General features: G+C 45.9%; 1 protein-coding gene across 3 annotated transcripts in view; it reads right to left on the bottom strand.

Annotated features, from left to right (window-relative positions):
- Positions 1-13983, bottom strand: part of slc35a2 (solute carrier family 35 member 2) — a 27218-nt gene that overhangs the window by 11697 nt on the left and 1538 nt on the right. Inside the window, exons 3-5 of one of the 3 annotated variants that reach the window (XR_532939.2) lie at positions 7799-7921; positions 3186-3772; positions 447-569 (exon numbers count right to left, since the gene is read on the bottom strand). Coding sequence is in view for 2 of the 3 variants with exons in the window: in XM_017303366.1 (XP_017158855.1) it covers positions 3008-3041; positions 3186-3772; positions 7799-7921 (744 nt within the window). In the remaining variant the exon portion in view is untranslated. Of the gene's footprint in view, positions 1-446; positions 570-598; positions 3042-3185; positions 3773-7798; positions 7922-13983 lie in introns of those variants that run through there. The other 2 variants (XM_017303366.1, XM_008402726.2) reach the window with 2 other exon arrangements.

Here is a 13983-nt window from a genome sequence, read left to right as displayed (position 1 = left end):
GCCGCAGCAGAAATCCATTTTGTCACAAACAGACTTCTGCCCTGGTCCCTCTTGAAAATGAGATCTGGATCTCAACGGTTCACCTGGTTAAATGAAGGATTTTTAAAAAATGTAATTTTTGTAATTTTGTGAGATTAGTTGGAGTGAAACTGGAAAGTCGAGTTTCACCTGAAGGGAACCAGGAAGTAAAAACTTTGATGGTTTTCCAGTCATGGATTCACAAGAAGCTTTTCTACATATTTTTAATTAGATTTGGTGCATTTTAAAAATGATTAAATATAAAAATATAGCGAAATATATTAATGTGGAAACATCAGTAAGAAATGTGTTCATTCTAACAAGATGTTTGTCTCTGGCGATTTATTGGAGCGTTAGTCTGATCCTGACCTTTGACCCGGCTGGGAAGCAACAACCGTTTCGCTCTGCTGCAGCTTAAACTGCCTCACCTGTAGCTCGTTAGCATTAGCTCTGCTAATGAGCTAACCCTTTAGCCAGGTATTCACACCTGGAGGCGTTTCAGCTTCAACTAGACGTCGATGTTATTCAGGCTGATTTTTCCCGATTCCAAACTGAAGGGAAATTAAAAGACAAACTCCAGTTTAGTGTTTGATTTATAAAACTTTACCAAAACAAGTATTTACAAACTCATAAGCTGTGATACAAACCAACAACCGAGTGCAACCGCACAAACTGTCCCAACAGTTTGAGAAAAACAGGAAGTGGACATGAAACCCGGAGCTGCGACTGTTTCCGGTTCGTCAACACAAGAAAACATCCAGCAGGGGGCGCTGCAGGCTGCCAGCTCAGATCAAATCTGATTCAGAAAATCTACAGATTTCCACCAAACACAGAAACTCTGCGTCTTTCAGGTGAATTTATAATCTCATGGGATTTAATTTTTACACAGAAATAAAAACAACCCTGTAAACAACTGATACATCTCAGTTTCTTCAAATATAAAAGCAAGAATGGTTCAGTTTCCCTTCAGATGCTCATGATTCCCCCCAACAACAATAAAAGCTTTCAGGAAAAATATAAAACCTTTTCACTTTCAGCACAGGCAAAATAAAACGCTTCAATATTCACCTATAATTTACATTTTTATATCTTCTTCATGTATCTCTTGCATTTCTATTGCTCAGGAATAACATTTATTACATCAATTTGATAAATTATGATTGCAAAAACAAGACAAAAAGAAAATATATTTTAGTTACATTTTTGGCTTTTCAGCATTTTTTATTTGTGGACAAAAAATATAAAAAAATGTATTTAATGGAAAATGTTTCATTACGTTGAGTGAAATTAACGCTGAAAGGATTTAAACAAGGAGCCAAACTCCATCCGGGTCTGATGAGGCTGCCCCCTGGTGGCCAGGACCAGACACAGCGAGCAGAAATAAAGAAATAAAACTTCATTTTGTTCTTCTTGGTCAAAACTTATTCAGAAATAATTTTTCTACTTCTCCAATCATGTTTGGAGAAAATTACTATTTTGACGATTGGTGATTTTTTACTGAATGTTCTCAAGATGAACATTATGGAAAAACTTCTGAGATTCATAAGAATTAATTCTGTTTTCTTCAGTCACCATCATCTTCACCGTCACCGTCAGACCTCTGGGTCTCAGAGACAAAACTGGTTCTGAATCGTCCTGGAGGTCCAAATACTTTAACGCCTGAAAAGTTTCTGCACAGCTGAAAAACTGAAGCTTCTGTTTGAAGATGAAGAAAAGTTTCAGATTCAGGAAAAACCAAAAAAACGTAAAAATCCTCGTTATCCCACCAGAATCCCAAACAATATCATCAACACGAGGAAGAGTTCGGACCGCTCCTCTTCCTCCTCACTCCCCCAAACGGAAACGCGGTCCTCCAGTGAAATCCTCGCAGTTCTGCCGGGTTTTTGTCTCCAAATGGACCCGAGTGATCCGAGGTCCGACTCCACCCAACCCGGAACACAGCGTTTAAATCCGACAAAAAGGTTTTAAAGGAATTTAACAAGAACCTTTCTGACTCAGGACCAAATGAAACGAGACTTTTGAACCTTTAAGCTCAAACTGATTGGATGGAGACATTTTAGCTGGTCCAATCAGAAAGCAGCTTTTACTAGATCCTGATGTGGAAATGAAAACCTTTAAATCGGATTTAATGAAACATTTTCTCTGTAGTTCTGTCTTATAAAAACTCAGACTTCTGGATTATTTTGTGGTTTTGAAAACTAAATATCTGATTTAGTCTCTGTAGGTTTTACTTCTATTCTACTCAATTTCCTCTGATCTTAGTTTAATGGACCACAGGAGAAATCTGCTGTGAAATGAGGGTGTACTTTCTTTTTACCGAGACTGAACAATATTTCTGCTTTCTTTGTAATAGGAAAACCCGGCAGTGACCAGTGGATGTGGGTGGGACCGAGATCAACTCCTGACTCCACCCACATGACACCATGTGACGGTTTTCCACAAAATGAAGGATACCCATCAGCAGGAACAATAGAGCTCGTTTTTAGACTTTTAGAGAATATTTCTCTACATGTGCAGTTTGGACAGCGCCATCTTCTGGTGGTTTGGGTTATGACATGAAGGTTCTGGTGAATCCTTCTGGACCTGCTCAGGTTTTCAGGAACATATCAGGTCTCAATGGAGACAAAAATGAAACGATGACCCTTGACCCCGCCTACAGACAGGCCACACCCCCTCCAACAACAAACATCAAAGATTAGTTGAAGAATTAAAAAATGCTCCAATCAACGAGCACATTCCCAGCGAGCAGCCGGACCGGACCGGACCGGGCTACACCAGGCCGGGATCAGAACCGCCACCCTATGGCTTCAGACAGAGGAAAAGGCAACGTACAGTCCACAGGTGGCCCCGCCCCCAAGCAGACCAACCAATCAGCAACTACCAAGCAGAACCCAATCAGTGTAAGGCGCTTCTTTCAGATAGCAAAGAGTTTTAAGGCAGAGAGAACAGCAGGGGGCGCTCCAGCTCCTTCCTGCTCAGCTTCCAGGAATTAGTCTGTGCGGCTGGCGGCTGGGGAAGGAGCTCTGAGGAAGAGAGGAGGAGCAGAGGTTAGGAGAACAGGAAGAGGAGGAGACGCAGCAGGAGGAGCTCACTCATTGGTTAGTCGGAGCAGAGAGGAAAGGAGCACCAGGTGGCGCCAGAGACAGAATCACTTCACCAGGACTAACTTTGGCAGAAACGCCTCCATCTCGCCGCCTCCGCCCGCCCTCAGCGGCTCAGCGGACGCAGAGGAAGAGGCGGGGTCGGGGCATGGGAGGCCGCCGGGCACCTTGGGGAGGCTGTACATGTAGACGGCGGCGATGACAAGCCCCGCCCCCGCGGTGAACAGCAGGTCCACGTGGAAGCCAAACAGGTAGACGGACATCACCGTGGAAACGATGATGGAGAAGGAAGTGGCGAAGCCCTTCAGGATGTTGTCGGCGTACTTCACCACCACGGCCACCAGCAGCCCGCCGAACGCCTGGTTGAAGATGACGCACCACACCATGCCGGTGTAGCCGAACAGGAAGCCGTGCTCAGCCACGGCGGCGCCGTCGTTCCACCACATTCCCAGTAGTCCGAGCGCTGTGCCGAAGATGCCCAGCTGCACGTTCCTCATCCACACCGATGCAGAGCTGCCCTTCAGAATCCGCTCAAAGTAAACGCCGGCGAAGCCAGACGACAGGCAGCTGATCACCACGGCAACCAGACCCACCATGTAGTTTTGGTTCGAGGCGTCAGCCACCGCCGCCTCCTTCTTTCCCTCCTGCTGCACCTGCAATCAGACCACAGGCAGAGTCATCAATAGATCCATCAATGGAACAGGAGGAGTGAGACTCTCTCGATCTGTTCCTCTTCAACAGCTCGATCGTAGAGAGGCCATTCCACATGCTGACAATCAGACAAGTGTTGGAAAACGTTCACCAAGAGGACTAGTTCACCTCCATGGATTTAAAGGATGCGCATTTCCACGTCCCTATCATCCTGAAACACCGGAAGTATCTGCGTTTCTCCTTCCAGCCAGGGGACCCAGAATCAGTAAAACCATCTGTCATTCGGTTATTCTCTCGCCCTGCACACGTTTTCCAAATGTGTGGAAGCGGCGCTGCAGCCACTGCACATGGCAGGGATGAGAGTCCTCTTCTATCTGGACGACCTACTGGCTCGGTCCAGAGAGGAAGCCGACCCTCAGACCCAGAAGCAACTGGGAAAAGAGTTTGGTTATTCCATCTCAGATTATCATTTATCTGGGAGTGGAGTTGAACTTGGCTATGATGGGAGCCCGATTAGCACAACCGAGAGTCGATGCTCTGTTAGCGCAGCTCCACCGTGTCAGGCCTCGCAGCGTAGGGACTGCTTTGTCAGTCATGCGGCTGCTGGGAATTATGTCAGCGGCTCACGTGTCTCCAGAGATGGTTCACTTGCCTACGCATAGATCTTGTGCGCAAAAAGAGGCGCATGATCTCTGTTCCTCCTTCAGTGGGAGCCGATCTGATCCACTGGGGGAGCCCCAGCATTCTGGCAGAGGGAGTTCCCCTCACAGACCTATGCCACACCTATCGGTGTTCACAGACGCATCCCTGTTGGGATGGGTCTGTCTCAGGTGGTTGGAGCACAGTGGCCAGATGACATGACTCTTCATATAAATGTGCTGGAGCTCCTCATGGTGCTGAAGGCGAGTCTGGCGGACATTTTCCACCCACACAGTCAGCTGAGCCTCCACTGTTAAACTCGTCTGGAGCTGGGACTGGTGTAACAGCCTACATAAATGGCCAGGGAGGCATGCGCTCCACTCAGCTGTTAACATTGCCAGACAGCTGCTGTGCTTTTCAGGCGTAAACCTGCTCTGGATCAGAGCGGTGTACATCCCCGGCGTCCTGAACAGAGGAGCAGATATCATGTCCACGGGGACTGGAGTTTCCATCTCAAGCTAGTCGCTCAAATATGGAGCAGATTCGGCAGAGCAGCAGTGGACATGTTCGCCACGCAGGAGAACGCACAGTGCCAGCTGTGGTTCTCACTGAGCCCATGGCAGGACCCACCACGAGGGGTGGACACCTTTGCTCACAGCCCGTGGCCAAAAATGATCCTTTATGCTTTTCCCCCAGTTCCACTGATTCCACGGCTCCTGGACCAAGTTCAGGAGTTGCAGCTGTCGGTAATCCTGGTGGAACCCGAGCACAGGAACGCGGCGTGGTTTCCCAGTCTGCAGCAGCTTGTGTCAGGTCCACCGTGGAAGCTGCCATGGAGAGAGGATGCGCTCCTCCAGGCCGGGGAAGCGATCAGGAGCCACCCAGAAATAGGCCAGCATTTTGGTCTGGCGGCTGAACAGGAGCACCTAGAGAAGCTTGGTCTCCCTCAGGGTGTGGTGCGCACCATTCAGGGGGCACGAGCTGCTTCTACCACAGCGTTATATGCTTCAAAGTGGTCAGCCTTTCAACGCTGGTTCATGGGAGAGATAGTGGAGCCCATTTCATGTCCTTTAGGCTGTGTGCCGTCATCTCTCCAGCACCTGATGGACAAACTTAGCTTTAAAACGTATGCTGCAGCTATTTCCTCCTGCCATGAGGATTTTGGTGACAGAATGGTCTTCAATCACCCGCTGATGAAGCGGTTTCTGAGAGGTGTGCGCAGAAGCAGACAGGTGTCACGTCCACTTGCTCCTCTGTGGGATTTAACACTGGTCCTGCACGCTCTGGTTGAAGCTCCATTTGAGCCTTTAGATCAGGCTCCTCTCAAGTTTCTGTCTTTTAAAACTGCTCTGCTGTTGGCCCTTATGTCTGCAAAGAGAGTGAGCAATTTTTCCACTCTCTGTTGCTCCTTCTTGTCTCGGAATACGAGCTGTCAGCAGATCAGTTGTGCTGCGTCCCAATCCTGCTTTACTCCTGAAAGCATCACAAGCTTGTTCAGATAAAGGGAGACATCTTTGGAGGGCTTTTATCCCCTCCTCAAATCTGAGACAGAAGCTGCTTCTCATCTTCTCTGCTGTGTGCGCTCTCTTGTTATGTGGTGTACACATCTGCACTGCGTCGCTCTCAGCGTCTGAATTACAGAGATAATTCAGTGGGGGGGTCCTCTGTCTGCCCAGTGTCTTTCTGTGTGAGGCCATCCCACAGGCTTACACTTTTGGATTGGATCCTCCAGAGAATCTGAGAGCTCACTCCACCAGAGGGATTTCATCCTCCACAGCTTTGCGTGGAGGAATGTCTGTGGAGGACATTTGCACAGCAGCTTCCTGGTCATCTCCATGCTCATCTACTCGGTTTTACCTGTGTAATATTTCTACTTTCTCTATGACCCATTCTGTCCTCGGAGTTCTGACAGAATAATTATTTTTGTCACATTTACTCACAAAGCATTTGAGAACAACATGGTTGTCCAAAGTGCGGTATAAGTTACCTGTTCTGTTCATCGTTACACTGTTAGTTTGTAACGTTCGCTGTTCTTGTTCACAGCAGCAGGTCTGTTTGTCTCAACCTTTCTGACCAGATGTTATTCTCCTCTCTGGTCTTCTGCTGTATGGGAGGTCAGGAGTGCGTAATTACCCACTCTAGGCTGAGACTGCCTTTGTTTTATGCAGCAGATGCTTCATGGTTGTGGTCTGGATGGATCCAGTGAGGCGTAGACTACATCCTGCTTCGCCTTTAACCCACTAGCAATAGCCTTAAAGGGCGAAGCCTATACGAAATAGAACGTTGGTTACGTATTGTAACCCCAGATTCTGAGTATAGGCGCAGCCCTTAAGCTGTGGGCCTCACTGGTTCCTGAATAGCTGAAGAAAAAGGCTGTTAGGGAGCCGTTTGTTCGGACTGACCGTTATACAGACCGGGGTGGGCTATCGCTATTGACCTCAGGGTTCTGGGTGGCTGTAGGGCTGGTCTACAGTCTGTCCCTAAAGCCAGGCGGTGAAGCAGACAGAGCCTCTCTGTGGATTGTCTCCCTCTGGCTGCTAAACGCTCAGTCCCTAACCCTAACCCTTAAAAAATAAAAATAAAAAATCCTCCAACTGCAGCTGATCCAGAACGCTGCTGCTGGAGTTCTCACTAAAACCAGAGAGAAAGAGACACCGCCCAGTTCTATATCACCTAGTTCTACATTATATCACAGAGTTGTCCTACACTGGCTCAGTGTAGGACTGTAGCATTCAGCTTCTATGCACCACAGATCTGGAACAAACTCCCAGAAAACTATAAAACAGCTGAAACCCTGAACTCCTTTAAATGTAGATTAAAACTGAGCTGGTTGGAGCCGATTTGGAAACAATCATGAAACATTGATCAATAATCTGATGTGTGATGTTCTCATATTTCTTTGACTTTGTAGTTTTGTGTTTTTATGATGTAAAGCTCTTTGAAATGCCTTGTTGCTGAAAGGCGCTATACAAATAAAATTTGATTGCTTTTGATTTAAGTTGGGACTAAAACTCATCTGTTCTCTCTGGCCTTCAACACCAGTGGAAGGGAAAAGATAAAGGATGGAAGAAAATTGTTGCAGCTAAAAAATTAAGTATTGTTTGGATTTATTCATATTAGCTTTTGGTATCTTTGCCAATTTTATTTTTCTTATAATTTTTACTGAACTTTTATTTTTACATTCTATTTGATCATTTATCTACCTGTGATGTTTGCCGTGAAGCGCTTTGGTCAGATTTGGAAATGTGCTACAGAAATAAACTTTGACTTGACTTGAGACGAGCTGAACCAGAACAAGCCTGAAAGAAAACCTGCAGAAGACCAAAGACTGGACGACACAAAGAACCGGAACCGTTCTCCGGATCAGTGGAGCCAGAACCGCGACGTACCTGGACGATGGCGACGCCGGCAAACAGCAGCAGCAGGGAAACCCACTGGACTCTGGACAGAGATTTCCTGAGCATCAGGACGCTGAAGAGCGCCGTGGTGAGGATCTTCAGCTGGTAGGTCACCTGGAGGGGGAGGAGCCTGTTATGACCAGGTAAAACCTTCAAAGTATCTGTGGCAGACCTTTCTGAAAACTCTGACCTGAAGGTTTTCAGAAAGGTTGACTCAATAATCAGACTGCTGATGTTAGCATCCACACTTTAATGGTTGCCATTAACAGTTAAAAACATGCGCTCCTCACCCAACAGAATGAAAAAACTACAGCTCTAGCCCCGCCTCCCACTACCTTACATCTCACACATGCGCAGTATGCTACTTACAACTTAACAATCTCCCCTCTTTCTTTAAAGAACACATAACAGGCTAAAACAACATTCGGTAGTAGCATTTTAACTTTACTTATTTTAGCTCCATTTACTTGAACTTAACTTATGTAAGGAACAGTAGTGTTTTTGTTTGTTTGTTTTATTCTTTAAATTGCCATTTCCCTTCACTTAGGGGTCTCAGCAGTTAGCAAGCTGGTCTTTGGTAGGTGTCCATATGATTTCCTGAATTGTCCCAGAACCAATAAGTTCTTTGATGGTGCTGATCTCAAGCAGAAGTCTCTTTTCAGTTACACATTTTGTAGATTTGACAGCATCAAGGAGGGAATGGTTGTCCGTTACACAGGTAATGGGTAGGATGTTGCGCGTGCCATCACCAACCATGAGCTCTGAATAGTGTAGTAAGAAAGACAGCACCATCAATCCCATCTGCTAGTGCCAAAGTCTCTCTGGCTAACATGGTTCATACCACTCTCCTAATCCGTCTGGGTTGCCAGCATATAGGTGAAAATTTTCCATCTTCTCCCATCAGTAAGACAAGATGTCCTCCTTGTGTCCCTCCATCTGAGAGGATTCCCGTTGAAGAAGCGCTGAACACCACTAGCTTGTGGTATTTCATGTCTCCTAAGCATTGGAACCTGAGGGTAACTTCCTCAGATTGAAGTTTTCTGATCCGTTTGTTTGCACAGTGTAATGTTTGAATTGTAGCATGTTTTGTGTTTGACACCAAGATGGATATGTCACACATGATGTCAGGTCTGCTCTGTCTTGCTACCCACAGAATCCGTCCAATCTTGGATTTTAACATGTCTATTTCTGTGTCTGTTAATGGAGCCTCCCGCTGTGGTGCTCTGATGGGAACCATAGGAATGGGCTGTAGATTTTTAATGTATGCACGCTGTTGTACTCTGATTTCATTCTGCAGAGAATGAGCCTCCATTCCAATGTAGTGGAAGCTGTTATGTTCTCGTCCAACTTGAAAAGCAGCTTTCAGTTGGGGGATAATAGCTGAAGAAAACACGTATGAACCACCCCATACTAAGTCATCTACATGGCATGCAAGAACTCCTGTCACCTTACAGAAATCATCTTGCCAGTAGAAGACAGTTGGATCAACTTTTGACACAGTTCCTCCCAGCTTCTGCATGATTTCTTTGTTGTACCAGAACAAGGAAGCATCTGCCAAGCCATAGACACATTTATTTAACTTCCATACGATCCCTTCGCTCTCTGCCTCTTGAGGTGGACGAAGATACACATCCCGTGTAAAATCTTTACCTTGCAAAAAAGCTGCTTTGATGTCCATAGAGTTCAGCTTCCATTTATTTTGGCATATAACAGCTATGACCAACTTTAGAGATTCAGAGAGACAAGTGGGTGAATCCTTAGGAAGTTCTTTAATGTTAATTTCTTCAAAGCCTCTTGCAACCAGTCTAGCTTTGGGGACTATGTCTATTTGTGTTTTCTTGAGTGTGCACACCCACCTTGTTGATATGCATTTCTGACCTTCATCTTTTTCCTCCACAAATATGTTGTTTCTTTTCCAGTTCTCAAGTTGTTTGTTTAGCGTGTGAGAAAATATCCTCATTCACTACTAATATTTCATCTCTGTTGTCAGTATTGGTCTTGACATTTTCAACCACTTCAAGGTTGCTTACTTGTCCCATATCAACTGACCCTGTGGATCCAGCAATTTCCTCTGGCTCAGTATATTCTAAGTTGTACCAGTTTTTGTGTTTCCCACTGGCTTTTCCTGCCCGGCTGTGTATTTAATTCCTCTTCCAGCTTTTAGTTTTATTCCTTCACTTCCAGTTGTTATGTGTGTCAGTGGGAGACCGCCCTCTTCAGGTTGTACTGGATCACAGGAGGATTCACCATTTTCGGCAACACCAAGTGATTCATCGCTTGTTGGTGCCATCTCCTCATGTTCGCTTTCAAAATCATGTTCTTCATCAAGTACCGCCGAAAGGTGGTCTTCAGTTTTAAATGGATTTTTGTTTTCACTTTCTTCTAGTTTCTCTTGTGCCTCATTAATTGTTCTCAGCTTAAACTGGTGTACTCTGACATACGTTCCACCATGCCTGACGAATATTACACCATCTTGGCCAATAACCACACCTGGCCCTTTCTACTCCTAACAGTCTGTACGTTTATAATAGACAAAGGCTTTTCTCATGCCATGCAGTGTGTCAGTGTGATGACCCATCCATGTATTGACACCAGTTTCCAATGCTGGAGGTTTATCAATTAGAACTGAAGGCAGGTTTGGGTTTTGACCAAAAACAAGTTGATAAGGACTGTAGCCATGTACATTGTGCATGCTGTTTTTTGCCATCAAAGCCCAGTCCAGGGCCATTTTCCAGCCACATTTGTTGTCTCTCTTAACCTTGAGTAGCATTTCAGTGAGAATCTGATTGTGTCTTTCCAGCAGGCCGTTGCTCCATGGATTGTATCCAGCAGTGGTTCTAACCTCAATGTATATATATATATATATATATATATATACATCTATCAGCCGCACCGGGCTGCAGGCCGCTGGTGTCTCTGCTGCTCTCAGTTTCCCATAAGGACCCAGCAGAGGGCAGCAGAGAGCTGCGTCCTAATAACTGCTGGATATATTAAGGACGCAGTTCTCCGTCTCCAAATCCGGTTTTGTTCACACTAAGTTTACGTGCAGCGGCTCCATTTCCCTCCTGTACCGCCAGATCGATACTCCTCAACTTAGGAGCTGCATCATACGAGTTTGAAAACATTTCTCCGTCGTGCCTGCTGCTAGCATGGCTGCTAGCATGGCTGCTAGCATGTGCTTGTTCTAAATGAACTTTAGCGCGTTCTTTGATTTCTAATGTTGACTTCCAATAACTCACTTCCTGCTAAAGAGCCCCCTGATGGTTGAAGAAAAATCTACAGAAAAGCCGCATGTTCAAAGTGTAGGAAAGACGTAGCAGCTTATAGTCCGGAAAATACGGGAGGAGAAATTGGATCATTTCCACGGCACACCTGACGGTCACTCACGGTACACTAGTGTGCCGCGGCTCAGTGGTTGAAAAATACTGCTCTACTGTACCGGATGCATATTTCAGTTTTTTACAATTTCCTTCAGTATTGCAATGCTTTCATCATCAGTGTTGCCTGAGCAAGACAAGAGCTTTTGTAGTCCGTCAACTGAGGCATGTCCAAACTGTCTAGGTAGCTTTAGCAGTAGTTTTTTTTATCTTTTGTTGTCATGTTTTCTGTCACAATGAGAATTTCATCTTCATTTGGTGTCTCACTTTGTTTAAACTGGCTTTCATTATTGATCCTTTCCTTTCTTAAGTTTACACAATAATGTCCAGAAGATGTCAGTTCAAGTTTTACAGGTTGGTCAAACATCATAATCTGCAAGCCATTTTTCACCACACACAGTTCTTGTACAGGCAGAGTCAATCGCAGCAGATCCCAAAGCTTCTACCATGAAGACCTGTGTGTCAGATGGGGATTCCTTTGAAAACAGAGTAATACTACATTCTTCAACATCCTCTTTTGATCCCTCAACATTTGTTAGCTTCACATGTTCTCTTTTATTGGGGCAGTCTTTTGCCCAGTGACCATTAGTTCTTCTCCCGTATTTGTCGAGTGGATTAGTCCCTGCAGCTGTTCTTGGGCTTTGCTCTGAGTTTGAACTCCATTCACGCTTGCCTGTGTATTTGGTGAAAAGGGCTGAGTCGCCCTCTTGTGGAGAATAGACATTATCGCCGGAGATTCTTTTTAAAGCCGATTTCATGTTGTCAAAAGATACGGTGGAACARGCGGTAAGAGCCAGCTGTTTGTCTTTAACGTTTCGCCCCGCGGTGTCTAACAGCTTGAATGCTAACACTGCATCCGGTAGTTCCATTTTGAACTTCTGTACCGTCGTTCAAATTCGATAATGTAATCCATCCTGGACGTGTCGCCACGTCTGTCGATCCGATCAAACTCCGTGTAAGCTTCGTACTGTCGATCCTTTTCTTCTTTTAAAAACACTGAATCCAGCTTGTTTAAAAGAAGCTCATTCCTGTATTGTCGTTGAGATTTTCCACAGCGATTTCCAGCGCGCTCTCTCTCTCTTCCTGATAGCGACAGGCTAACCGCTATTGCCTGCTTCTTTTTGTCCAAGTTGGTAACAAGCCTCCAAATATCAATTTCATTTTTCCAACTTTCGTAAGACGTCTTCTCGTCGAACGGTGGGGGAACTTTGTAATTTCCAGCTGCGGCATTCCTCTGCTACCAATGTTGACTCAATGATCACACTGCTGATGTTAGCATCCACACTTTAATGATCACCATTAACAGTTAACAACATGCGCTCCTCACACAACAGAATGAAAAAGCTACAGCTCTAGCCCCGCCTCCCACTACCTTACATCTCACATATGCGCACTATGCTACTTACAACTTAACATCAACAAGATCTTTGAAGAAAACTATTTGTAGAAACATATTAAAATGTACTAAAAGAAAAAAAAACATTCATGTGGACGAGACTGACAGGAAGGAAGGTGGCGAGACATGGAAGAGTCCTCCTGATTGGGAAAATCTAATTCCAGACTTCCTGAGTATAAAATTACCCTAGAAAGACATTTGTCAAGTTTATTTCGATTTAAACTACTGGTGTTCCAGCTGCAATGAATCAAAGGCAGCACTGAGCAAACAGGTTTATAGGAATGGTGTTCCGATCGATTGGCCACCGATCACTATTGGCCGATTTCCGTGAAAAAGCAGGTGATCGGTGTGTCGATCACCTGCAGCTGATGCTAGGCAGCAGTGACCTCTGCTTTCCTTCACACCGCAAACGGCCGCAGTAAATCCTGACCAAACATGTCTGCCGTGTGGAACCTCTGCAGCGTCTGAGAATGATGGGAAGTTTGAGACGGAAAAATGCCTCAGGGTGAAGAAAGCATCAAAATCAAATTTAATGTGATGTGTAAATTATGGCAGAACAGTGAACTGGTGTCTACATCACTGTTCTGTCAGGACTTCCTGTCTTCACTCGTCAACAAATTCAAGGACCAAAGAGTAAAAAACATCAGAAACTTTCTGTTCCCAACATCAGAGGGGCTGAAGGTTCTGCTAGCCGTCAGACGCCACCTGCAGAACCAGGACCAGGACCACACGACTAAAGTCTCAGATCAGAGAAACTCATCCACCCGGTTCTACATTCCTTCACTGCTAGTTTATAAATCACTGGATGGATCGAAGATCTGCTGCTGCTGGATCAACCTTTAGGTTCAGGTTCTGGTTCTGATGCAGAGCAGAACCAGAACCAAACATGGACAAGTAGCATTCAGCTTCTATGCTCCACAGATCTGGAACAAACTTCCATCCATCCATCCATTTTCTTCCTCTTATCCGGGGTCGGGTCATGGGGACAGCAGCCTAAGTAAGGACTTCCCTCCCCAGCCACTTCCAGCTCTTCCAGGGGAACCCCAAGCCGTTCCCAGGTCAGATGAGAGACATCGTCCCTCCAGCGTGTCCTGGGTCTTCCCATCCTCCCAGTGGGACATGAACTCCTCACCAGGGAGGCGTCCAGGAGGCATCCTGACCAGATGTCCGAGGCTCAACTGGCTCACGACGGACCGGTGCAGCGCCCGCTTCACGGCGCCCGCTTCACGGCGCCCGCTGCACCAATCTCCATGGCCTCTCCAAACTCCTCCCATGCCCAGGTTTTTGCCTCAGCGACCACCAGAGCCGCATGCCGCTTCGCCTGCCGGTATCCTTCGGCTGCTTCTGGAGTCCCACAGGCCAAAAAGGCCCGATAGGACTCCTTCTTCAGCTTGACAGCATCC

Source organism: Poecilia reticulata, unplaced genomic scaffold, assembly GCF_000633615.1.
Source record: "Poecilia reticulata strain Guanapo unplaced genomic scaffold, Guppy_female_1.0+MT scaffold_253, whole genome shotgun sequence".
In the NCBI taxonomy this organism is placed as follows: Eukaryota; Metazoa; Chordata; class Actinopteri; order Cyprinodontiformes; family Poeciliidae; genus Poecilia; species Poecilia reticulata.
Note: the sequence above shows the minus strand (reverse complement) of the source record. Positions and strands in the feature narration are given on the sequence as shown.